The sequence below is a fragment of the Piliocolobus tephrosceles genome, chromosome 19 (genome assembly GCF_002776525.5).
Source record: "Piliocolobus tephrosceles isolate RC106 chromosome 19, ASM277652v3, whole genome shotgun sequence".
NCBI lineage: Eukaryota > Metazoa > Chordata > Mammalia > Primates > Cercopithecidae > Piliocolobus > Piliocolobus tephrosceles.
This window is the reverse complement of record NC_045452.1, coordinates 39,881,958-39,909,341: the sequence shown is the minus strand read 5'-3', so window position 1 is coordinate 39,909,341 and position 27,384 is coordinate 39,881,958. Positions and strand designations below refer to the sequence as shown.

Sequence of the window (27,384 nt, the reverse complement as noted above, 5' to 3'; positions counted from 1 at the left end):
GACGGAGTCTCGCTCTGTCGCCCAGGCTGGAGTGCAGTGGCCGGATCTCAGCTCACTGCAAGCTCCGCCTCCCGGGTTTACACCATTCTCCTGCCTCAGCCTCCCGAGTAGCTGGGACTACAGGCGCCCGCCACCTCGCCCGGCTAGTTTTTTTGTATTTTTATTTTTGTAGAGACGGGGTTTCACCGAGTTAGCCAGTATGGTCTCGATCTCCTGACTCGGCCTCCCAAAGTGCTGGGATTACAGGCTTGAGCCACCCCGCCTGGCTCAAATTTCAAGTAAACATCTAACTTTGCTTACTTGATCTGAATAGGCAAACTCAAAGCCAACATATTCTTAAAAACTGTTTCTCAAAATGTGAGTAAATGCTCCTCTAGGAATACAGATCCTAAGGCCTACTGCTCTAGAACTACTGAACAAAAGTCTGCTTTTTATGCTCAAAGTAGACTTTTTTAAATAACAGTAATATAAAGACACTTTCCTAAAAGCTACTACCTGAAATTAGGCACCCTGTGAAATGTTTTATCTGTATTATCTCAACTAACTCTCAAAACACTTCTTTAAGCACAGAAGTTAACATAAAGCTAATAATACTAAAGTTTTGGAAGCTCGCAATTTAACTTCTAATTTTAACTAAGCCCTGGTGCCTATTTGTAATTTTATTAAAGAACGTCCCTAAAATTACATTAGTTTCTAACCTCACAAAACCTAGATCCATCTTGCCTGTGAGTTTTGCGTTATCTCCCAAGTTCTTACCTGCCCACTACTAGCTCTTTATATACACCAAAACGTAAGGCTAAGAAATGTGAAGCAATGTGTCTAAAGTCACAGGAAAGTAAGTATAAGAATTGGAATTAGAAACTAGGGCTAACTCTACAGCCCATAGTTTTTCTAAACCAAAATTGAATGGAACCAACACATACATACACATTGCCATCTCCACACCTCTGCAAACAACGTAGAATGAATTCATATCACAGGTGGAGAACAATTTACCACAACACAAAACCAGGATTTATTTTAAAAGGTGAAGTAGATGTAATATTCTACATTATTTATCTTTGTTTTAGTACAGTAGTACTCCTTTATCCACAGGAGATACATTCCAACTGCCCCCCAACCCTGCAAACCCCGCAGATAGATGAAATGGTTGACAGTACCCTAACTCTGTATATACTGTTTTTACCTACACATGCATACCTATGATAAAGTTTAATTTATAAATCAGATACAGAATGGGAACAATGATAAAGCAGAACAAATAACAATACACTGCAAAAAAATTATGTGAATGTAGTTGCTTTCTCTCCCTGTCCAAATACCTTATTCTCAAAGTATCTTATTGTACAGTACTCACCATTTTTCTTGTGATGTCAATCTGATAACTGACTGACAAGTAGGTAACACATAGATATGCTGGACAAAGGGATGATTCCTGTCCTGGGCAGGCCAGAGCAGGACAGTTTAAGATTTCATCATGCTACACAAAACGGTACGTAATTTAAAACTTACAAAATGTTTAACTCTGGAATGCAGCATTTAATATTTTCAGAACACAGCTGACCAGAGGTAACTGAAACCTTGGAAAGTGAAACCAGCAATAGGGGGGACTACTGTATTTTTAAAGGTCTGCATTAATTGAAATTATACCAAATAGATAGAATTAGAAAAATCATAATATTACTAATAATTTTAAAAGAAAATACCATAGGCAGTCATTCCTCATTTTTTTAAAAACAGCACTCAAAATAGGTAATAATGGAAAAAATGGAAAACTGGAAAAAAAAAACCGACATTAGCTGAAATCTCCCTATCTCATATATATATGTATCTCATATACATATATATATATGATAAAGACCTAAAATAAAGCATCTTAATGTGGAAATGGTAGAAACAATAATATCGTCAACAACAATAAGATGGTCCACTATATCCACCATTATTCACCATCATAAGTACTAAACAAACAATACAATTAGACAAGAGAAATCAATGAGAGGTATAAAAATGAGACGAGTATTAGTAAAACTATGTATTTTTGTAAATGACAGTATACCTTGAAAACCTCAGAGAAATCAATGACAGAATTAACTCAAACATTCAGTAAGGCAGGATACATAAAAAATTAAACGTATTGAAATCAATAGCTTTCACACACACAGATTATAATTATTTAGAGGATACAATGACAAGAGAAAAATCTCACTGACAAGATGGAAGAAAACATCTTCAATATATATGAAAGAACTAACACATCTAACACATAAAGAACTCAAAAACTGGGGGAAAGGGAGAGAACAAAGGCACAAGAGAAATGGCTAAAAGACATAAATAGACTATTCGTAAAGATTTTCTTAAAAACTCTATAATATGAAAAGTTGTTCAACTTCATGCATAATCAGAGAAATGCAAAATAAAACTACACTGAAATAAGCCAAAGACAAAAGGACAAATATTGTATAATTTCATTTATATGAATAATCTAGAAATATAAAATGCTATTCCAGTGAACACACAAATGATAAGAAAGCAAAATAGCCATATGCCTAATACGGAGAAAGTTTTGGTGGTATGGACAGAGGGTCAAACCAGCAATAACATTCCCTTAAGCCAAAGCTTAACCCAGAGCAAGGCCCTAACTCTCTTTAATTCCATGAAGGCTGAGAGGTGACAAAGCTGCAGAAGAAAAGATGGAAACTTGCAGAGGTTGGTTCATGAGGTTTAAGGAAAGAAGAAGGCAATCCATAACATAAAAGTGTAAGGTGTAAGGTGAAGCAGCAAATGCTTTAACAGAGAACCTGCAGCAAGTGATCCAGAAGATCTAGCTAAGATAATAAATGAAGATGGCTACAATAACAGATTTTAAATGCAAATGAAATAAATAGCCTTCTGTTGGAAGAGGATGACATCTAAGACTTTCACAGCTAGAGGGAAGTTAATGCCTGGCTTCAAAGCTTCTAGGACAGGCTCACTCTCGTTAGGACTAATGCAGCTGGTAACTTTTAACTGAAGTCAGTGTTCATTTTTACCTTTTCAAAAATCCTAGGCCCCTTAAGAATGTTAAATCTGCTCTGCCCGTGCGTAAGAAATGGAACAACAAAGCCTAGGTGGCAGCAAATCTATTTACAGCATCATTTACAGCAAGGTTTACTGGATACTGTAAGCCCACTGCTGAGACCTACTGAGCAGAAAAAAAAAAAAGACTCTGTTCTAAATATTACTGCTCGTGGACAATATACCTAGCCACCCAAGAGCTCTGATGGGGATGCCAAAGGAGACTAATGTTGTTTTCATGCCTGCTAACACATCCATTCTGCAGCCCAGGGATCAAGGAGTAAATCCAACAATCAAGACTGTAATTTTACCATAGAGAAACCGGCAAACACCACCACCTTAGGAAGTGATCAAAGCACGTATCACACAAATCACGTGCTTTCTGATGTGATGCACTGAGAAGAACAGTGTATTTTCTGTAGTATTACTGACAAAAATGCATGACCCTAATCATCAAAATTACTAGTCATAAATTATCAAAAAATATCAACATTAAAACAAAAACTGAGGAACTTGACTAAATTCAGGTTACTAAACAGACACAACAAAATGTAACACATAATCTAGGATTTTCTTTTGCTACGAAAATTATCAGGACCACTGACTGGTAAAATTTGAGTAAGATTTGCAGATCTGATAATAACATTATATTGTTTATTGCCTCATTTTTTGTTTTGTTTCTTTGACACAGTGTCTCACTCTGTCACCCAGGCTTGAGTACAGTGGTGCAACCAAGGCTCACTGCAGCCTCAACCTCCTAGGCTCAAGTGATTATCCTGCCTCAGACTCCAGAGAAGCTGGAACTAACTACATGTGGGTCACCACCCCTAGTTAATTTTTTTTTTTCTCATTTTTTTGTGGAGGAGGGGTTGCCCTATACTGCCCACGCTGCTCTCGAACTCCTGGGCTTAAGCAATTCTCCCACCTTGGTCTCCCAAAGTGCTGAGAATTACAGGCATGAGACACTGCACCCAGCCAGATTTTGATAATTATATCACTTGTTTTTGAAAATACACAAGGAAATATGTAGATATCAAAAGGCATACATACAACTCACTCTCAAAAGGATTAAAATATATTCATACATACAGGAGAGTGCTAACATTCAGGTTAGTAAACACAAAGGAATTTTTTATTATTCTCAGAACTTTTATGTCTGAAATTACATCAAAATAAAAAATTTACACCAGGCAGATAGGAGGCACTCAATAAATGTTTTTTTAAGTTTAATTTTCCCAAATCCTCAAGTGAACTGATGCTTCAGGAAGGCAGGGTTTCTGCTCTGAGATCATGCTGCTAATTTTTTTTTTTTTCGGTGAGTGGAGTCTTGCTCTGTCGCCCAGGCTGGAGTGCAGTGGCATGATCTCGGCTCACTGCAAGCTCCGCCTCCTGGGCTCACGCCATTCTCCTGCCTCAGCCTCCCCAATAGCTGGGACTACAGGCGCCTGCCGCCACACCCAACTAATTTTTTGTATTTTTAGTAGAGACGGGGTTTCACCATGTTAGCCAGGATGGTCTCAATCTCCTGACCTCGTAATCCACCCGCCTCGGCCTCCCAAAGTGCTGGGATTATAGGTATGAGCCACCACAACCAGCCTAAATCCAAATTCTTTTACTTTGTCACTTTGCTTAGCTTTTCTATGCTAAGCATCACGTTAGCTATGATTATGATTAAAACCATGCTGCTAACTTTTTATATAAATGTGGGAAAGTTACTGAACCTCCATATCTGTACCTCAGTTTCCTCATTTTTAAAAGAGATTATAAGAGTGCCTTAATTCCTACTTGTTGGAATGATGAAATTAGATAACGCGTAAAACATTTACAATAATGCCTCCCAGGCATAATAAAATGCATTAATGTTTAGCCCTTTTATAGCACTTTTTACATACTGATTCTAGGATTTTGTGTATCCTTGATAATAATTCATGTATTTCCATGTCAATAATGATAACGCCACTACATACCACGCTAGACTTTCTAGAATGACCTTACATGTAACAGTTTTCCCAAAGGAAACCATCCCGTGTCTATTATGTTAGGCAAATTCAAGGTTACTTGACGGGGAGAGGTTGGAACAGAGCTGCATGGTAAAACCGTTATTTCCAGACTAGGATACTACACCTTCCTCCCAAAGGCAAAGTCTATATATAACCCTTTATTCCAAACCATGATATGACCTGACTATCCAGTTGCTTAAGTCATACAATGGAAGTTACATATCGAAACTTTGGAAGAAATACGTATGCAGAAAAAGAAAAAAGAAAAAGGTCAACCAGCATAAAAATGACAGATAATAAAATAACTGTTTCCTATTTATATTTATATCCTGAGGTACAGAGCAAGACCCCATCTGAAAAAAAAAAAAATGTAAAAACATTCTCATTACATAATATAATAGTTTAGCCAGGCAGGGTGGCTGGTGCCTGTTAATCCCAGCTACTCGGGAGGCTGAAGGAGGAGGACAGCTTGAGCCCAGGAGTTTGAGGCTACAGTGAGCCATGACTGCACCATGTACTACGGCCTAGGCAACAGAGCAAGATCCTGTCTCAAAAACATAAAAATAGTTTAAACAGATGGTTTTAATCATAATCATAGCTAACATTATTGTGTATTGGGTACTATTTTAAACACTTTACATTATTGATTAATTCTCACCACACCTCTGAGGTACATATTGCTGCACCTCTGAAGTACATATCACATAGGCAGAGGCACAGAAAAGCGAAGCAAAGTGCCAAAGTAAAATAATTTGGATTTAGGCCAGGCGTGGTGGCTCATGCCTATAGTTCCAGCACTTTGGGAGGCCAAGGCAGGTGGATCACGAGGTCAGGAGATCGAGGCCATCCTGGCTAACATGGTGAAACCCCATCTCTACTAAAAAAAAAAAAAATACCCAAAAAAAAAAAAATTCAGCCGGGCGTGGCGGCAGGCGCCTGCAGTGCCAGCTATTTGGGAGGCTGAGGCAAAAGAATCACTTGAACCTGGGAGGCGGAGCTTGCAGTGAGCCAAGATCACACCACTGCACTCCAGCCTTGGCAACAGAGCAAGACTCTGTCTCAAAAAAAAAAATTTTTTTAGATTTAAACTCAAACCCCATGCTTAACTGTTACCTACTGCATCATAAGACAATTAAATGAACTTTTCAGTCATACATAACACTTTATTCCTTACAACATTACTCAATCAGGAAATTTTAACACTGTAATATTAAATATTCTTTTTTTTTTTTTTTTTTGAGACAAGAGTCTCACTCTGTCATTCAGGCTGGAGTGCAGCGGTGCGATCTTGGCTCACTGCAACATCCACCTCCCGGGTTCAAGAGATTCTCCTGCCTCAGCCTCCCAAGCAGCTGGGATCACATGCACCTACCACCACATCCGACTAAATTTTGTATTTTTAGTAGAGACAGGGTTTCACCAGGTTAGCCAGGCTGGTCTTGAACTCCTGACCTCAGGAGTGATCTGCCCACCTTGGCCTCCCAAAGTGCTGGGATTACAGGCAGGAGCCACCGCGCCCAGCCTATTAAATATTCTTTACCAAAAAAATTGGTTTCTTCCTCAAACAAATCAAAATGAAGACCAATAGCTTACATATGATTATTAAAAATCAATCAAAGGTATTAAAGAAAGACTTAGACACAACAGCAAAAGAACAGGCCAGTAAGGAAAAAATAAAATGAATGTCATCAATATTTAAAACTTTCATGCTTCAAAAGACACCACCAAAGAAGTGAAAAGACAACCCACAGAATGGAAGAAAATTTCTACAAGTCATATATCTACAAGTCATAAATGACTGTATCCAGAATATATAAAGACTTCTTACAGCAATAAAAAGACCCCCCCCAAAAAAAAGTGAAAAATAAGCAAAAGATCTGAATAAGCATCAAACATGTTCAACATTACTGGTCATTAGGGAAATGCAAACTGAAACCAAGAGATGCTACACTTCACGCCATTAAGATAGCATAAATAAAATGGAATAATAACAATCATTGGTGAGGATGTAGATAAACTGGAACTCTCATATTTCTGATGGGAATATAAAATGGTAGAGCCAATCTGAAGGAGCCTGGCAGGTCCTCAAAAAGTTAAAACGTAAGACTTGCCATATGACTCAGCATACCATCTCCCAGCATGACCCAAAAGAAATGAAAACATATGTCTAAACAAAAACCTGTCATGAATGTTGATAAGCAGCACTATTCATAACAGCCAAAAAGTGTAAACAATACAAATGTCCATCAACTGATAAATGGATAAACAAAATGTGGTACATCCAATGGGAGAATTACTAGGCAATAAAAAATTTTAGAAAGAATGAAGTATTGATACATGCTACACAAATGCTCAACCTACTAATCATTAGAAAAAACATTATCCAGTGTCAAAGAAGCCAGTCACAAAATCGTATTTTAAGAGCCCACCCGGCCAGGCATGGTGGCTCCCGTCTGTAATCCCAGCACTCTGGGAGGCCGAGGTGAGCAGATCATGAGGTCAAGAGATCCAGACCATCCTAGCCAGCATGGTGAAAACCCCTTCTCTACTAAAAATACAAAAATTAGCTGGGCCACCACTCACCTGTAGTCCCAGCTACTCGGGAGACTGAGGCAGAAGAATCGCTTGAAGCCGGGAGGTGGAGGTTGCAGTGAGCCGAGATCACGCCACTGCACTCCAGCCTGGCGAGAGAGCGAGACTTCGTCTCCAAAAAAAAAAAAAAAAGGTCCCATTCATATGAATTGTCCACAACAGGCAAATGCAGAAAAACAAAATATATCACTGATTGTGAGGGGCTGGGAGAGAGGGAGGGACTGGCAAGTGACTGCAAATGGGAATAGGATTTCTTTTAGGGATGATGAAATGTTTTAAAAATTTAATAGGGGTGATGATGGCCCAACTCTGTCAATATACTACAGGTTATATACCCCTTATCCAGAACACTTGGGAAGAGAATTGTTTCAGATTTCGTATTTTTTCAGATTTTGGATTTTTGCATTTGGCATATTCAACCTGTAAGTGCAAATGCAAATTTTCCAAAATCTGAAATGCACACTAAAACATCAAGTTTATATAAAGTTTCAGATTTTGGTGCATTTCGAATTTCTGAGTGGGATGCTCAACATGTAAAACCACTGGATTGCACAAGTGTACGGTGTGTGTGTGACTATCTTAGCCATTAAAAGTTTTTGTTAACATTCAAAATGTGAAATTTCATCTTAATCTCTCCAGAATGCTGTATTTTCATATAAATTTGGGGTATATTCATTCAAAGTAAAGAACTAAGACAAATTCATTTAAGATTATAACATTTTAAAGTTTTCCACTTACATGTCTTACGGAGCTTGAAGACTCATTTCCAGAAGATAACTCGCGCCAGCTACGATTTCTTCTACCATAATTTGGATATTTACGCCTACATGTCCTTTGTCTAGACTGTGACGCCGAAACCACTGAAGCCGACTGAAACACAGAAAAACATGTGAATGAAAATCAACACCTAAATAAGGACAATATCAACAAAATAGGAATTCTATCAAGTTTCCAAAAGGATTTAAAGCAAAAAGAAAAAAATAAAAGGCTTAAAAAGAAGGTAGTATTTCTGCTGCACAGTTTTAACTCAAGCTTAGTAATTTTACTTTTAAGGTCCTTAGAAAACATGAGAAAATGCACATTAGATGGGCATTTTCCAAACTATGCTATAAGTTAACTGGTTTACCAAGAATAAGGGAAAATAACAATAATCTGAAAGGGTGTCACCTTAAAAGTATACATCTCAGAAATGAAAAATATATATTCATATATTATGATGCAGTAAGCAACTTCTCAAGGAACGTCTCACTATCTATATACATAGGTGAAAAAATGCTCAACATTCTAATCATTAGAGAAATGTAAATCAAAACCACAATGAGATACCATCTCACACTAGTCAGAATGGCTATTATTTAAAAGTCAAGGCCAGACGTGGGGGCTCACACCTGTAATCCCAGCACTTTGGGAGGACAAGGCAGGCAGATCGCTTGAGCCCAGAAGTTCGAGACCAACCCAGGCAACGTGGAGAAACCCCTGCCCCTAAAAAACAACAACAAAAACAAAAAACAAAAAATTAGCTGGGCATGGTGGTACACACCTATAGTCCCAGCTACTAGGGAGGCTGAGGTGGGAGGATCACTCAAGCCCAGGAGGTTGAGGCTGCAGTGAGTGAGCCATGATTGCACCACTACACTCCAGCGTGGGCAAGAGTGAGACCCTACCTCCCCGCAAAAAAAAAAAAAACCTGGGGGGTGGAGGGCATCAAAAAATAGCAGATGCTGATGAAGTTGCAGAGAAAAGAGAATGATTATACACTGCTAGTGAAACTATAACTTAATTCAACCACTGTGGAAAGCAGTATGACGATCTCTCTCAAAGAACTTAGAATTACCATTCAACCAAATAATCCCATTACTGGGTATATACCCAAAGGAATATAACTCATTCTACCATAATGACATATACATATCTATGTTCACTGCAGCACTATTCACAATAGCACAGGACACGGAATCAGCCTAAATGATCTAAATATTTTAAATATATTTTTATCAAAACAATCATACAAAATCAGCCAAATAAAATAACTATACTGGTTTTAGTTTTTTTAAAAGGCATGCCATTCCCCAACCACCAAAGGCAGACGAGATTACCCAATGAGAGCACATATCCCTTAAATTTATGCACAAGTAAGTTTTCACATGAGTGGGCATCTGTCTAATGAGCATTGGTTAGTTTCAGAATTTCAACATTATCACTGGTTGATCTTAAAATGAACTGAATTTGTCAGTACTGATTTTGGCGAAAATTCCTATGAATGAGTTTCATGAGTGATAATAGGTTAACACGTAGGTGGGCCAAACTTTCACTAAGAAAAACTAGAAAATCTGGTAAAACATATTTTTTAACAAATCTTTTTAAAGGCACTATATGCCTTAAAAGGTTATGAAAAATCACAGAACCAAGATCAAAAAAAGAAGATATGTGTGTGTGTGTATATGTATTTTTTAACCCTAGAATTTCATTCTGGAAGAGGAAGCTGGAAGGTTTAGCAAGTAAGCAAAAAACAGAGACTAACTCATGAGTTAGGTTAATAAATTTGCAATTCGTAGCCTCCTATATGTAGGGAAATCCCCCAGGCTTTGGCTGTTAGCCCAAGGGCTACAAGCTAGACCTGTAGGTAAACTACAGATAGAACAGTGATCCCAAGGAACTAAAGCCCATTCCTGTTTGGTTAAGGCAATATAGGCTTGAGAGTGGCCCTAGAAGGCTGCCAGAAGCCAACGTAAATCTTCTCTGGGGACAAAGCCATCCTGTGCTTCAAATCTTTTCTAACATTTAACAGTCAAAAAAGAAACAAAAACATGATGATAAAAAAGGAGAAAATCAATAGGCAATAGAAAATGGTCCACAGAGAAGCAAGACATTGGAAAAAACGAAATTAACAGACCTCTGTTTTTAAAATAGGTATGGCTGATTTCCAAGTAATTAAAACAATGAGAATTTTAGTAGAAAACTGAGAGCCCTAAAAAAAAGAACCAAACGAAAATTAAGAATCAAACAATTTAGTAACTAAAATCAAGAACTCAATACCATTGTTAGGCACCAGGCATTTTTTCTCGTTTTCAAACTATTCCCTTCTAACAGCTGTATAACCTTAAGTCTACTATTTTAAATCCCAAAAAGAAAACCTTAAGCAAGAAACACTCCACTTCAGATGAAAGTTACTGAGTTTTATAAATCAAAAAGAAAACTCTAAATTTCAATTTAATTTCTAATTTGCTAAGAAAACAGAATTTAGGTTACCTTATGTGAGAGCTGTAGAGTCTTCCTTTTTCTTCCTATTATGTAAAGATTTCTTTCCTCTTCACCTTTCTCTAATCGGAAGTCTTCCAGTTTCCTACAAATTTAAATACCCAGTTATATCAACTACTGAAATGATGGATAACTAAAGGATATAAAGAACAAAAACCAGTTTGATTCTATAAATCATAAGTTTATATACTTTATAAATACTTTAAAAATACACAAAATCTCAAAACAAAACTTGTTAAAAATTTATATGAATATAAATAAAATCTCAGAGGCCGTTAGAAGGACCTATTTTTCATATTTGAGGCAAAAATATTCATTTGTTTTCTGACTGGTCCTATTACGACCAATTCAAACAGAATCTCCCATAATAGCTTTTCAAAACGTCTTCATGATTTTCCAAGGTTGCAATTCCTTTCTCTAAAGAAAAAATAAGCACAGAGTCTGCCTTCTCCACATTTATTCAAGCTATGCTTGATAATTTATAGAAAACAAGAATTACAATGTTACTGTTTTTTCTAATCACCTATATTTCACTCACATGATACAACAAAAAGATTATGTTATTGTGACCAATTTCAAAGCAAAGGACCTGCCACCAAGAGGAAGGTACTAAAAATCATTTTTCTTCTCTGGAAAAGATTGACTGTCCCTTTCCTCCAACTGGAACATTATTAAAAGCACGTGGCTTTTATGTTTTTGTTTACTTTAACAACTCAAAGGAAAAAGGTTTAATACTGAAATCTTGGCCATGCTCCAAGATATAACTAGACACTCGACAGAGTGTAAGAGTGAATGCTGTAACGACAAAAACTGATTTTTAAGAAAACTGCATTTTTCTCTAAGTACGCCTGACAGCCCACACTCACACAGCCCACAGCACACACACACTAAAGCCCACAGACCGGCCTAAAAGAATTTTTATATGGCCAGACGCAGTGGCCCACGCCTGTAATCCTGGCACTTTGGGAGGCCGACGCACGTAGATCACCTGAGGTTAGAAGTTCATGACCAGCCTGGCCAACATGGTGAAACCCCGTCTCTACCAAAAATACAAAAAATTAGCTGGGCATGGCAGCTACTCCAGAGGCTGAGGCAGGAGAATCACTTGAACCCGGGAGATGGAGGTTGCAGTGAGCCAGGATCGTGCCATTACACTCCAGCCCAGGCAACAAAAGCAGAACTACATCTCAGGAATAAAAAAAAAAAAAAAAAAACCCTACATGCCTGAATCCCAGGCACAAAAAGAATTACTTTTACTGGTAAGCAACATTATATGCTCATAGCTCTGCACAGCTGTCTTTTACCTTTATGCTTTTATATCTATTACCTAAATTTTTCACAACAGACACAAACTTTTATAGTCAGAAAACAAATTTTTAAATACTCTTGATCCTTATCAAATGATATCCTAACATACAGTGATGCAAAATTAACCCTTGTTTCCACTATTGGAACTGTTGCCATGGGCAATGATCACCACATCTCAATCAAGTATCGCCTTTATAAAATCTCACGTGAGCTTTATTTTAGAAGAAAATGCTAGAAAAAGCTATGTTCTTTTTTGTGAAAATTATATTATGGCAGAGAGCTAGCTGCCGTTCTCCTTTTCTTCCTTAGAAACACAATTCCAATTTTTATCCAGGCTCTTTGCTGCTTTAAATAGACACTGTGTTACCTACTGTCCTGCTTAGCTTAGTATGGTCGAGTGACAACATTCTGATCAATGAGTTATAAGCAGAAATGCCAGGTGGGTACTTAAAGCAAGTTCCCTTGACTAGAAACGTCCTTTCTGACATATGAACATCTTTCTTCTTTTGTTCTAAATCTCAACCTACATCACAAATACAGATAGGTAATGGCTACAGCTTCAGCAGCTATCTTGGACTATGCGGTGACCTTAAGACTAGAAGCCAGCGCTGCATGCAGCGGTTCATGCCAGTAATCCCAGAACTTTGGGAGGCCAAGGCAGGTGTATCACCTTAAGTCAGGAGTTTGAGATCAGCCTGGCCAACACGGTGAAACCCCATCTCTACTGAAAATACAAAATTAGCCGGGTATGGTGACCCATGACTGTAGTTCCAGCTACTCTGGAGGCTGAGGCAAGAGAATCGCTTGCGCCCAGGAGGCAGAGGCTGCAGTGAGCCGCGATCATGCCATTGCACTCCAGCCTGGGTGACAAAAGCGAAATTCTGTCTCAAAAAAAAAAAAAAAAAAAAAAAAAGACTAGAAGCCAAGCTCCATGATGGAGATAAGAAACACAGGAGTCTAAGTTTCTGATTAACTGTGGAACCACTATTCCAGCCTTAGATTATTTCTAGTCTTCCTTCAGATAAGAAAATAAATGCTTGTGTGTTTAAGAAACCAATTTTTCAGGTCTTTCTCTCGACACCTGTTTGCTTCCCTTGCTTTTGATAAAAAGCGTCCCAAAATGACAGTTTTAGTTCTGATGACCATAAAACTTAGATGCCAATTTAAAACTTTATTATAGCATACTATATACACATTGATTTTCTGTATTTCTCATCGTAGTTCCACATTTTGCTTTTCACTGTTTTCTGGTCCTTCCCAAATTCACAGAACAATATATAAGTACTATCTAATACCACTCCAGCATTCACTGAAACTCTTCTGGTTAAACATATAAAAACACAAAGATAAATTTACAAAATTATCTTCAAGCTATTAAGTTATTATGAGACACAAACATGAGAAAATACTGAAACATTTTAGATATCACTGAAAAAAGTATTTGCTGCTTCCATTTCAATAACTCAAATCAGTACATTACAACTCAGCACCAAACTACTGCCCATATTATAATTACAAAATATCATTTCTACACTTGATCTTAGCCAAAAGGCCTAGAAGCAATACAAAATATCATTTCTTAGGCTGGGCGTGGTGGCTCACACCTGTAATCCCAGCACTTTGGGAGGCCAAGGCAGGCGGATCACCTGAGGTCAGAAGTGCGAGAGCAGCCTGACCAACATGGAGAAACCCCATCTCTACTAAAAATACAAAATTAGCCAGGCATGGTGGCGCATGCCTGTAGTCCCAGCTACTTGGGAGGCTGAGGCAGGAGAATCACTTGAACCCAGAGGCAGAGGTTGTGGTGAACCGAGATCGTGCCATTGCACTCCAGCCTGGACAACGAAAGCAACTCTGTCTCAAAAAAAATATAAAAGAAAATAGGGCTGCTTAAAACACTAATTTCAGATATAGGTCAAAAAATTCACAAGATGAACTGTAATACCTTCCCCTGTCTCATAGCAAGGATGCTATGGAAAACTACTAGTCATTTTGAAAGGATAGGGAGCCTTGAAAAGAGGCTCCTCATAGCTAGAAAAGAAATGATTTAAATATCAATAAAGAATATCAGAAGTAAGTTAAATCCCAGCTATTTGATTTACACATTAAAACACACGCACATACAAACTGATCATTGCTGAATAATAAAAAGGAATAAATCTTTTTCTAAAGCGAAATAAGCATCTACTCTGCCTTCCCTATACAAGCTTTGCTACTGGATAATTAAGTATACTTGGCTAGATTTCTTTTTTAGAAGTGTGCAAGATAATAAATGAAGTTTTCATAGAGTTAAAAATCATGATTTTATAACAGCTAATAAATTAATGATCTACACATTAAGCACTGATAGCTGCTAACATCACAAAAAGAGGCTATTTATGTGTGCCTTCTAATAGAATTATCATTTATGAAGCAGTCTTGCAAAAAACTGAAAACATTTATGACATCTGAAACAAGTGGAACACAGTCTGGATATTTGGTTATACTGAGAAACCAAGGTACGGTTTTTATAAGGTATGGTAACAGCATTATTTTATACATTTTTAAATTTCTTACCTTTTAGAAATACACACTAATATGCTTACGGACAAAAATAATATTACATCTAGGATTTCTTTCAAAATAATACTGAAAGGACAAAAGTGGGTTTGTGTGTGTGTATGGATAAAAAAGGACAAAGCCGGGTGCGGCAGCTCACGCCTATAATCCCAGCACTTTGGGAGACTGAGGCAGGTAGATCACCTGAGGTCAGGAGTTCGAGATCAGCTGGTCAACATAGTGAAACACTGTCTCTACTAAAAATATAAAAAATTAACTGGGCGTGGTGGTGAGAGCCTGTAATCCCAGCTACTCGGGAGGCTGAGGCAGGAGAATCACGTGATCCCGGGAAGCAGAGGTTGCAGTGAGCCGAGATCACGCCACTGCACTCCAGCCTGGGCAACAAGAGCGAAACTCTATCTCAAAAAAAAAAAAGAAACGAAACGAGACTAGCTCTGAAAACCTTTAACGTAGTAAAAACATTAGAAAATAATTTTGACATTTTCCTACCACAATTTAATAGTAAGATTCCCACTCATTACTAAAATATTTATACAATTATTTACACAATTAATGGAATATAGAATGTGTAAATAACCATAATGAATATATTTTCACAGACAGAAACATTATAAATGGATATCCTAAAACAAACCTAAATATGCCCAGTGGTACCTCTGGTACAACCACTCTTCGTTTCCAAGCCTGCAGGTCACGTTCTGTAGCAATCTGACTGCGTGGAGCATTTTGATGCATCTGACGAACACCTTCAACTTGTCCACTACGGCGCAGACCAATGTTTGGAGGGGACTGAATGTCTAAGCTCAGTCTTCTAAAACCTAGGAAAAAATGATCAGGAAGTGATTCCAATAAACTTTTAAACTAATATACATTTAGCATGTAACAAGCACACGTTCACCTAAGATGCCCACCAAAAATAAAGAACTAAGAGAAGACAGTATCTACTGAAAAAACTTTGTGAGAAAAATCTTTTTTAAATTACTTTTCTGTACAGACAAGGTCTCACTATGTTGCCCGGGCTAGTCTCAAACTCCTGGCCTCATGCAATCCTCCCACCATGGCTTCCCAAAGCGCTGGGATTATAGGCATGAGTCACCGCACTCAGCCTGACAAAATCTTAACATGACTAAGATCAAAATGTAGAATACTGAACAAACATTAACTATTAAACCTAAATTTCCATTTTTACTAGACTTTCAGAAATTATAAAATGTACATTTTATATTATATATGCATTCCTAAAAACTGTGCCGTCTTCAAAATGGCACACTAAAAAAAGGTCTTTGAAAAATTTGCACTGAAGACAGGTATCTGAAATCAAGGTGGTCTTACAACAGTAATCATGATTCTCATGATTCTCAAGAGATAATCTGAGCCACCAAGGCAAGTAGCTGTCATGATGGTTATTAAAAAGACAAACAAATAAAATGTTGTGGGTTAATGCCAGCGTGCTTAAACTAGAGCTGGGCAAGTGGGTGATGAGGCAATGAAAACAACAGTGAAGCTCTGAGCCTGAGGGGCTGCTGTTTAGGTGGGTATAGTAGGTTGAGCAACCTCCCATGAGCTGGAAGCCACAGAGACCAACCTCTGAGGAGGAAGTCCCAGACAAAGTGCTTATTTTCTTATAATTCAAGGTGAAGGGGCTCCTGCTACTAACACAACAGAAAACCTGAGGGTTATATTGATTCTTGTGGGAAGCTATGGAGCTGTACTCCAGCCATGCCAGCTCTTCTTGCGTAGGCAAAAATCCACAAATGAATGCAACTTCTGCACTCTTCTATGTACCACACTGTATTTACCAATCACACATGTACCAATGTGCATCAGAGAACACACTATGCTTCACCAACTTCAAATGGCATTAAATGCCCCGCTAGTAAACCAAGCATTTATATTAAAATACTACACATTGAAGAAACATTTTTGAATTGAGAAATATAAATTCTAAATTTAACTGCCCAAGTCATAGCGTTATTCTCCAACAATCTGAAAACATGCATAAAGTTATTCATCACATCACTTATAATAGCAAAGTATAAGAAACAACCTAAATGCCCATAAAGAGATTACAAAGATTAGTTACTCCACACAGAGGAGGAGTATGAAGCTATAATTTAAAAAAAGATGAAGAATTCTGTGAACTGATACGGATTTCTAGAATATATTTTTCAGGCAATATAGTAGGTACAGAAGAATGCGTTTATGTATCTTGTGCCTCTTGCCATAACAGACTGAGGACATAGTATCAACTATTCAGTATTCCTGTCTAAATGTTTAACCTGAATCCAATTATGAGGAAATAATCAGACAAATCCAAATTGAGAGCAATCTTGTGAAAACAACAGGCCCGAATCTTTCCAAAGTACCAGTGCTCTGAGGAAACTTTTCAGGATTAAAAGACATAGGTTGGGCGCGGTGGCTCACGCCTGTAATCCTAGCACTTTGGGAGGCCGAGATCGGCGGATCATGAGGTCAGGAGATCGAGACCATCCTGGCTAACCTGGTGAAACCCTGTCTCTACTAAAAAATACAAAAAACTAGCCAGGCGAGGTAGCGGGCGCCTGTAGTCCCAGCTACTCGGGAGGCCGAGGCAGGAGAATGGCATAAACCCAGGAGGTGGAGCTTGCAGTGAGCTGAGATCCGGCCACTGCACTCCAGGCTGGGCAACAGAGCGAGACTCTGTCTCAAAAAAAAAAAAAAAAACTAAAGCAAGTATAGTAATATAAGGAATCTAGGAAATAAAATAAATAACATAACATAAAATAAAATAAAAAATAAAAGACATAATCCTAAAATGTAATGAGCAGGGCTTCATTAAATCCTAAATTTTTCTAAAAACAGGCATGAGGAAGTACAAGTTATTGGGACCACTGGGAAGTGTAAGTAAGGACTCAAAATTAGATAGCAGTGCTATATCAACAATTATATTCAGCTTATTGAATGTGATCACTGTATTATGGTTATGTAAGAGAATATCTCTAGTTCTTGGATGATACAGGATGAAGCACTAAGGTATAAAGTGTCGCAAGTCTTACTCTCAAACGCTTCAGAAGAACATAGAGGAATGTGTGTGTGCACACATACACACAAAAACAGCTAAAGCGGCAGGGCGCGGTGGCTCAAGCTTGTAATCCCAGCACTTTGGGAGGCCGAGACGGGCGGATCACGAGGTCGGAAGATCGAGACCATCCTGGCTAACACGGTGAAACCCCGTCTCTACTAAAAATACAAAAAACTAGCCGGGTAAGGTGGCGGGCGCCTGTAGTCCCAGCTACTCGGGAGGCTGAGGCAGGAGAATGGCATAAACCCGGGAGGCGGAGCTTGCAGTGAGCTGAGATCCGGCCACTGCACTCCAGCCTGGGCCACAGAGCGAGACTCCGTCTCAAAAAAAAAAAAAAAAAAAGCTAAAGCAAGTATAGCAAGGTAAGGAATCTAGGTAAAAAATATATGGGTATTCATAGTATCCTTCTTCCAACCTCTCTTTCCAAAATAAAAAAATTAGTCTTATGCTGTAAGTTTAAGAAAAAAAGATACTATTTTAAATGAATAATGAAACTTGTAAATCACATTGGACTAGAAACAAAGTAAATAGCGGAAATAATTTAGAGGAGACTGGCGATTGTTATGTATTTACTTCTACACTGCATTATTAAGGACTTAATACTGAAAACTCATTAAGTTTTCAAACTTTCTGATTCAGTAAGAAAAATCATACTCTACCCAATACAGTTTTTCAAAAATTACCAATGTTAAAGCAAAGAAAAGCTAGAACTACGTTTTTATTTTAAAAAGCAATTTGTTATTCGTTCCTACTTAATACAATTTTGTAAATACTGTATATTTACAGCACAAAAGGCTTCAGCAGTACTTGAAACTCAAATACCCATTTGTTACTACATCATCTTACACCTCATAAAGCCACCTTCAGACTACTAATTAAGTTGTAAAAATACAATGTTTACTTAAGTTTCTCACATTGCATGTACTTGACAAAGACTTCGTTTACTCTTTAATTTCAATGCAGCCATATTCAGGTAAAATATTTATCATTATTTATTACCTCTCCGGGGTGTTTCTTCACCATTTGAAAGTCCTCTTGTAGTATCCTGATCGGCTCCCATTCTCTGATCTTGCTGCTGCTGCAACTGTCTTATCATTCCATCAAGAATACTCGATTCTGGGCTGCGTTCATCATTATCATTGGTTTGCAGGCTTATAATTTGTTCAATTACCTCTCCATCACCTACAAATTCAATTATTTAGTATATAATCATATAAAAGCAGAAAACAAAATTTTGTTAGGGTACAAATTAAAATACATTAACAATGGTCAGAATTCCTATTTTTGAAAAATAACCAGTTTAAAAAGATACTCTACATGGTCACCAAGAAGTCAGAGGAAAGATTCAAAGCCAACAGAAGTCTTCCTGTAGAGGACTAAATACTACGAAAACCTCAAAGCAGCCTCTGAAATTCCTGCAAGTGGAAACATGGAAACAAGTTTCTGTAAATCTTTATTATGCTGTTTCCACACTAATGCCCCTCACTATACTTGATATATTTCACTAAAATCTTATTCCCCAGAGTCTTTAACCGGAACAGAGCAACTATGGGTCATTTCCAATGTCGAGAAAATCCCTGAGATTTAATTTCTTCTCTATGTCTTAAGAAAGGGGAAATAAGGGAGGTAAGACCTTTTTTAAGCCTTCAACATAGCTCTCCCCCTGCCCCAAGAGTCCTCGGAGAACAGTGAAATTGATGGTGGTAATTACATAAGCCTCTCCCACTAATCTCAAATTACTTTCTTAGGTATGTTTTTAGCATAGTTAGTACCCATCAATTCTTACTTCAAGTACAGAATTTTTTTGAGATGGAGTTTCACTCTTTTTGCCCAGGCTGGAATGCAGTGGCGCCATTTCAGCTTACTGCAAGCTCCGCTTCCCAGGTTCAGGCCATTCTCCTGCCTCAGCCTCCCGACTAGCTGGGACTACAGGCGGGTGCCACCATGTCTGGCTAATTTTTTGTATTTTTTTTTTTTTTTTTAGTAGAGATAGGGCTTCACCATGTTAGCCAGGATGGTCTCGATCTCCTGACCTCGTGATCCACCCACCTCGATCTCCCTAAGTGCTGGGATTACAGCCGGGGAGTGGTGGCTCACACCTGTAATCCCAGCACTTTTGGAAGCCAAGGCAGGTGGATCACCTGAGGTCAAGAGTTCAAGATCAGTCTCTACTGAAAATACAAAAAAAATTAGCCAGGCCTGGTGGCGCACACCTGTTAATCACAGCTACTCCGGAGGCTGAGTCTAGAGAACTGCCCGAACCCAGGAGGCAAAGGTTGCAGTGAGCCAAGATCATGCCACTGCACTCCAGCCTGGGTAACAGAGTCAAACTGCGTCTCAAATAAATAAATAAATAAATAGCTAGATAAATTAATTAATTAATTAAAATAAAAAATAAAGGAGATTAATACGGTAATAATCAAAAGGAATGCAAAAATATAACTTGCCACCATAAAAACATACAGAGAAACTGCAAAACCTCATATAGTATTACGGGATGGGCAAGGGGGGACACATTTCCATTCTGCTAACTAAGACTCCCTTGCATATTACTGATAATGTCTTTGTTTTATTATGGAAACCCATCAAGGACTTAAAAGAGCTAAATGTCATATCTCACATTAACTTTGTCTTTAAAAATCAGTAACTTTTTATCACTCTCAAAAAATGAGTTGAAAAGGCAGTACATAGAGCCTTAATCTAAAAAGATAAGAAGACTTTAATTAGAATTGCTTATAACACAAAATTTCTAAGATGACAACATGATACTAAAGGGAAAACAGCAAAGAAGATTTCTAATCGTCATAAACCAGAATAACCTAAGTCTATATAGCTTTTCTTTTTTTTCCTTTTTGGTAGAGACAAGGTCTTGCTATATTGCCCAGGCTGGTTTCAAACTCCTGAGCTCAAGCAATCTGCCTGCCTCAGCCTCCCAAAGTGCTAAGATTATAGGCGTGAGCCACTGCACTCAGCTTAACTTTTCTTTCATAGCACAGAACACGTAACTGTTAACTTCTCAAATATCACAATGTTAACTGTCTCTATGGAATAATACAATCGATACTGAAATATTGAAAGAGGGTTCTACCCATGAAAGCTTAACTGACAGAGGAAGTGGCCTTCTGCCATAAACAACTACGATGCTGGAAAAAATATACATAAAACAAAAGCTTTCAGACATTGCACAACAGGCAGCACAAGACTGTGATCCCTGAGAGAAGGGGAACAATGGAGACAAACCCTTTGATTGCTCCAGATTACTGTCTGGAGGTAGTCTCCAAGTTACAGAACAAGAGAGAACCCAAACAGCATCCACAGATCTAACTGAGTTGAGGAGACAGAGATGAGAGTTTGCTGGAAGAGGAAAGTTAAAATACGCAGGACTGAATATCAGAGGAGAGTGAATTGCACACAAAGCTCCAGAGATCTGTAGTGAGGTCCCATCAATTATTTGACTAAATACTGATACGTGGCCGGGCATGGTGGCTCATGCCTGTAATCCCTGCACTTTGGGAGGCTGAGGCGGGCGGATTACCTGAGATCAGGAGTTCAAGACCAGACTGGTCAGCATGGTAAAACCTCATCTCTACTAAAAATACAAAAATTAGCCTGGTGTGGTGGTACACACCTGCAGTCCCAGCTACTTGGGAAGCTGAGGCAGGGAAACTGCTTGAACCCAAGATAAGCCAAGATCACACCAATAAACTTCAGCCTGGACAACAGAGCAAGACTCTGTCTCAAAGCAAAAAAATTTTTTTAATTAAATACTGATATGTGTACGCATGGGGTAGAACTCCACTATTGAGGGGAAAACATAAAAAAGCAGTTGCGCAAAAAATTTGCAGAACTCCCACAGGGCAAAAAATAGTTCAAGTTCCCAGGAGCCAGAATACACAGCAGAAGTGCTTTATGCACACTTCCAGTTTTAATATCTAGAATATTAAAAAGACATGTATTCAAATGCAGAGCAGTAAAGGATATAATAACTCCTACTATTTTGGTGCCACAACCAAGATTTGTGCTACACTGCCAGAAGTTTATTTCTACCCACCTGTGATCCATCAGTACAAATGTCAACACTATAAAAAAATAAATATCTCAGTATTGTTATGAAGACGGCTGTGACCTTGCAGACTCCATAAAAGGTTGCAGATACACCTATGGGTCTGCAAACCACACACTGACAATTTCTGCCCTAAAGCAATCATTACATACAAATTAACAGGTATTGCTAATAAGAAACTAGTGGAGGTCATGTGGAACACAAAAAAAAATCACCAATCCCAAAGAAGAAGAAAAAAAGAAAAAGGAAGAAGGCACAAAGAACGAAAAGAATATAGAGGAAATAAATAGGAATACTCTATGTTCGAACCCATACTATATGAACATTTAAGTGTACACACTCTACACTTAATAGAGCACTTAATACTTAAATCCCAATTAAAAGACAAGTTATCAAATTTGATATATAAAGACACAGATCAGCTGGAAGAACTGACAAAAGATATACCATGACAATACTGATCCAAAAGAAGTTGAATTGGCTACATTAATATGAAACAAGACTCTTCAAAACAAAAAATATTTTCAGAAATACAGAGAAACATTTCATGAGAAAAGAATTATTTCATCCAGAAGACAAGCAATCCAAAATGTGTATGCACCTAATGAATGAGCTTTAAAATATATAAAGTAAGAACTGAATAAACTGAAGAGAGAAATGACAAATTCCATGTGACAGTTGGATGCTTCAATGTGGATGATAGCCCCAAACTGGAAACAAACCTTTAACCATCAGTGAATGCAAAAACAAATGATGATATACCCATCTATTTCATGAGGCACTATCTGCCCCAATGAATAAACAGGAACAAACTACTGATACATGCAACAACACTAAGGAATCTCAAAAGCACCATACTAACTCAAAGAAGCCAGACACAAAAGATTACACTTTGTGGCCAAGCACGGTGGCTCACGCCTGTAATCCTAGCACTTTGGGAGGCTGAGGCAGGCAGATCATGAGGTCAAGAGATCAAGACCATCCTGGTCAACATGGTGAAACCCCACCTCTACTAAAAATACAAAAATTAGTTGGGTGTGGTGGCACACGCCTATAGTCCCAGCTACTCAGGAGGCTGAAGCAGGAGAACCACTTGAACCCAGGAGGCGGAGGTTGCAGTGAGCCAAGATCATGCAACTGCACTCCAGCCTGCCAACAGAACAACACTCTGTCTCCAAAAAAAAAAAAAAAAAAAAAAAAAAGATTACACTTTGTATATAAAACCCTCTTAAAGGACAAAATTAAAGTGACAGAAAATATAACACTGTTTACAAGGGACTGAGAGAAAGGATACGACTGACTCCAAACAGGTCCTGGGGACTTTTGGGGGCGGTATAAATGTTTTATATCTTGATTGTGGTGGTGGTTACTTGATTATTTAACATCTGTCAAAACATATTTGACAGCCTAGGAAACATGGCAAAACCCCGTCTCTACTAAAAATACAAAAATTAGCCAGATGTGTTGGCACACGCCTACAGTCCCAGCTACTCAGGAGGCTGAGGTAGGAGGATCACTTGACCCTGGGAGGCCGGAGGCTGCAGTTAACCAAGATCGCATCACTGCACTCCAGCCTGGGCAAACGAGTAAGACCCTGCCTCAAAAAATAAACACATACACACACACTTGAATTGTACACTTAAGATTGGTGAATTTTGTATATAAAGTACACTTCAATAAAAGTAATAAAAAATAACATTTGAAATAGCCAGCATATAGTAATCTACATTAGGTTTTAACTTTATATATAGCTGATGATTTAGTTTCAATAAATCCTCATCCAAAAACACAAACAGCTTTTTTTCTTTAATATCTGTAGAGAAACGCTGCCCTGCTATTAACACAAAAAAGAACTTTGCACTTGGCTATGACAGAGAAAAGTACAAGACAAACCTGGAACACCCTACATCCAGAAAAGGAAAGAAGTGACTGAAAAAGTATAAGGGACTTGGGAAAGGACAGTTTCAAAAGGCTCTGAGAGTCAAACCTAAGGATTATGTGAATAATATAACCCACTAATCACACCTAGAAGCCCATACTAAAATGTAATGAGCCTCATCAATAAATAAAGGGGTGAGCAATAGACAGTCATATGCAATGATACATGGCGCAATGACAGAACAACGATAAAGTTAGAAAATAACCACTTTGCAGTATTCACAGTAACAACTTATTCAGGCAAAACTCATCAATGGGTCCTAAAACTTGAGGGTAAAGTTTGACAATGAACAGGTTATTGACATACCTCCCCACAAATTACCATTAATTACAAAGAGAAAAATATTAAGTTTATACTGAAGAAACTTGGCAAACACCACATTAACCAAGGGTTCAAAAACAACATTAACAGTAATTAGACAAACCACAATCATAAGCATCCTGACAGGATGCTCTATTAAGACTAGAACATCAGGCCGGGCGCGGTGGCTCAAGCCTGTAATCCCAGCACTTTGGGAGGCCGAGACGGGCGGATCATGAGGTCAGGAGATCGAGACCATCCTGGCTAACACGGTGAAACCCCGTCTCTACTAAAAAAAAATACAAAAACTAGCTGGGTGAGGTGGCGGGCGCCTGTAGTCCCAGTTACTTGGGAGGCTGAGGCAGGAGAATGGCGTAAACCTGGGAGGTGGGGCTTGCAGTGAGCTGAGATCCGGCCACTGCACTCCAGCCTGGGTGACAGAGCGAGACTCCGTCTCAAAAAAAAAAAAAAAAAAAAAAAGACTAGAACATCATTTATGTTGTATTCTGTCAAAAATGCGTAAGTGGAACCTAATCAAGAGGAAGTAGACAAACCCAGATTGAGGCCTTCTACAAAATTCCTGACCTATAATCTTCAAATACATCAATATCATGGAAGTCAAAAACTGACAACCTGCTACAGATTAAAGGAAATGAAGGAACTATGACAACTAAATTTCATATTTCATATGTGGTCCCAAATTGGGAGAATTTTAAAAGCCATAAACAGACATTATTAGAATAACTAGAAATTTTTGGTTATACACTATAGATTTGATAATATTATTATTTGAATGTAAAATGTCCTAATTGTCATAAGTGTCTATGGTTATGTAAGAGAATGTCGTTCTTATTTAGAGGTAAATGGTGCATGAGGTCCAGAAGTTAAATGGTTCAAAACAATATACAGATTAAAAAAAAGATAAAACAAATATTGCAAAATATTAATAACTAGGGGATCTAAAGGGAAGGAAATTCTTTATATTATACTTTAAGATATTCACGTACAACTTTAAAAAAAAAAAAAAAAAAAAAGACTGCACTTACTTGTTGCCACATAGCCCAGCTGTGGAATCAAATGTTCATCTGCGGAATTTTCTCGGCCTGGTACTAATCTCTGATACTTGGTTGGATGAGGATTTCCATCTACATCTACCAAGAATGGTGGAGGCATAAGATGAGGAGCCTGCTGAGTTTGCTCATCTAAGACATAATTATTAGAATCTCTAATAAGTGGTCGATAGTCAGTATGGAAGAACATCTGATCAGGAATCTAGAAAAACGAAGTTCACAGGATGGCATTTTAAGGTTCATACATATTAAAGGAAAGAAGTATTAAACAGTTAATTAAAACTAGAAAAACAAGGAAATCACATCAGTCAGCTAAACTGTCAGCTCATAACTACTACTTGCATGCGACAACAAAGTATTAAAAATGACCTTTTCATATGGTTTGCTGCATCCAAAACCAAATATCAGAAGATGCCCATGAGAATCTGTACAGGCAAAATGCTGTCCATCCTGTGAAAACTTACAGTCAAACACAGCTCCATGTCCCTGTCCTTCAATCTAGGAACCACAAAGAGGAAAAAGTTAGGACCAATTCTATACAAGTGATTTGCTATGTAAACTTGTTTAATGTGGATAACCTGTGACAATATAACCCTTCTGAAAAAAAAATTTACAAACAAATGTTTCGGCCTGGCATGGTGCCTCACACCTGTAATCCCAGCACTTTATGAGGTGGAAGCAGGTAGACTGCCTGAGCACAGGAGTTCGAAACCACGCTTGGCAACATGGTGAAACCCTGTCTCTACTAAAAATACAAAAAATTAGCCAGGCATGGTGTGTGCATCTGTAGTCCCAGCTACTCGGGAGGCTGAGACACGAGAATTGTTTGAACCCAGGAAGTAGGGGTTGCAGTGAGCCAAGACTGCACCACTGTACTCCACTGTACTCCAGCCTGGGTGACGGAGTAAGACTCTGTAAAACAAAAATAAAAACAAATGTTTCATTAAGCATATACACCAATCGCTAGTCCCAAAAAATAAAATTCATTTTAGATATAACTAGCCTAGAAAAAGGTCTTTAAAGTTCTTCTAAGCATTAGTTCTCCAAGTGCTCAAATGAAAGCTAACAACCCAATCCAAAGTGAAGGCTTCTTTTACTTCTTATAAATAATTTCATAAATTTTTGTCTTCATATATAATAAAAGGATAATAAGCTACAAGATAAATGAATGAAGATTAACAAAATTTGGTATTCGTGAACTAAAATGAACACTTCCCTAGATTTTAAGGAGGGGTCCACTTCAACTCACTAAGATGACTAAGCACCATGCAAAATCTGGCAGTGCTGCCAGATCTCAAGCACATATATGGAAAAGTTCACAGTCACAATTACCTGAACTTCAAACTACCAGAGATTTCAGAAAGGATGCTCTAAATCTATCGTGAGTGTAACCTTAAATAGATTATTTTTATACTGTTTTATTCTTCCTTTCAAACTGTAAAGTCTATTAGTTTAATATCATCAATTTATAGTTGTTAGTTATTTGTTTAACTCTGCAGGGTAGAGCTATACATATTTGTTGTATGCACCTTTAACTTTCCAGTAACTAAACGTTGTGTGTTCAGTGTTGGAAAAATGAGACATCTACGCAGTAAGTGCCAGAACAAACTCACGTCCACACCCAAATAAGTCAGTGCTTGAATAGTGATACCTCACTATTGCTGCACATGAATGGTTGCCAATTATTGAACATGGAAAAAATAAAGTTACTCGGATATTCAGAGGATTGCTGAGTAAGATGTGCATATTAATTCATATTCTCTTAACATAAAAAGGAAAAAAATTGTGTTTGTATATATATAAATTTTTTTCCTCCAACTGATCATTAAAACATAGGAACACGGATTCATCCCCATGGTCCTTCTAGGAGCCACCTGTGCCACAGCACAACCTGCACCTGTGTACCACTTTGCATCCCTGGCCTGGGACCATCAGTCATAGTTAAAGCAGACGCTGGTTTAACTATGCGTCTGCTTAGAGGACGCATGGAGAGGGAGTGGCAAAATCTCAAAGCTGGCAAGCTGAAGATGGTGGCAGCAACTCTTCCCGTCGTACACGTGGACTTAACTGCACCAAAAGAATACTTGCCGAGATGAAAGTTTTCTCAAGTGGGCAAACCTATCTAAGCAGAGCAAGGAAAACGGGGATTCACTTGTAATTTGAAGCATCCTATACAA

At 38.1% G+C, this 27,384-nt stretch overlaps 1 protein-coding gene across 2 annotated transcripts in view; it reads right to left on the bottom strand.

The window, feature by feature from the left end:
* Nucleotides 1–27,384, bottom strand: part of BRWD1 (bromodomain and WD repeat domain containing 1) — a 124,338-nt gene that overhangs the window by 50,180 nt on the left and 46,774 nt on the right. For both annotated transcript variants that reach the window (XR_003309752.2, XM_023191687.2), the window contains exons 16-21: nt 25,577–25,705; nt 25,184–25,409; nt 18,835–19,017; nt 15,409–15,592; nt 10,899–10,992; nt 8,388–8,519 (exon numbers count right to left, since the gene is read on the bottom strand). Coding sequence is in view for 1 of the 2 variants with exons in the window: in XM_023191687.2 (XP_023047455.1) it covers nt 8,388–8,519; nt 10,899–10,992; nt 15,409–15,592; nt 18,835–19,017; nt 25,184–25,409; nt 25,577–25,705 (948 nt within the window). In the remaining variant the exon portion in view is untranslated. The remainder of the gene's footprint in view (nt 1–8,387; nt 8,520–10,898; nt 10,993–15,408; nt 15,593–18,834; nt 19,018–25,183; nt 25,410–25,576; nt 25,706–27,384) is intronic.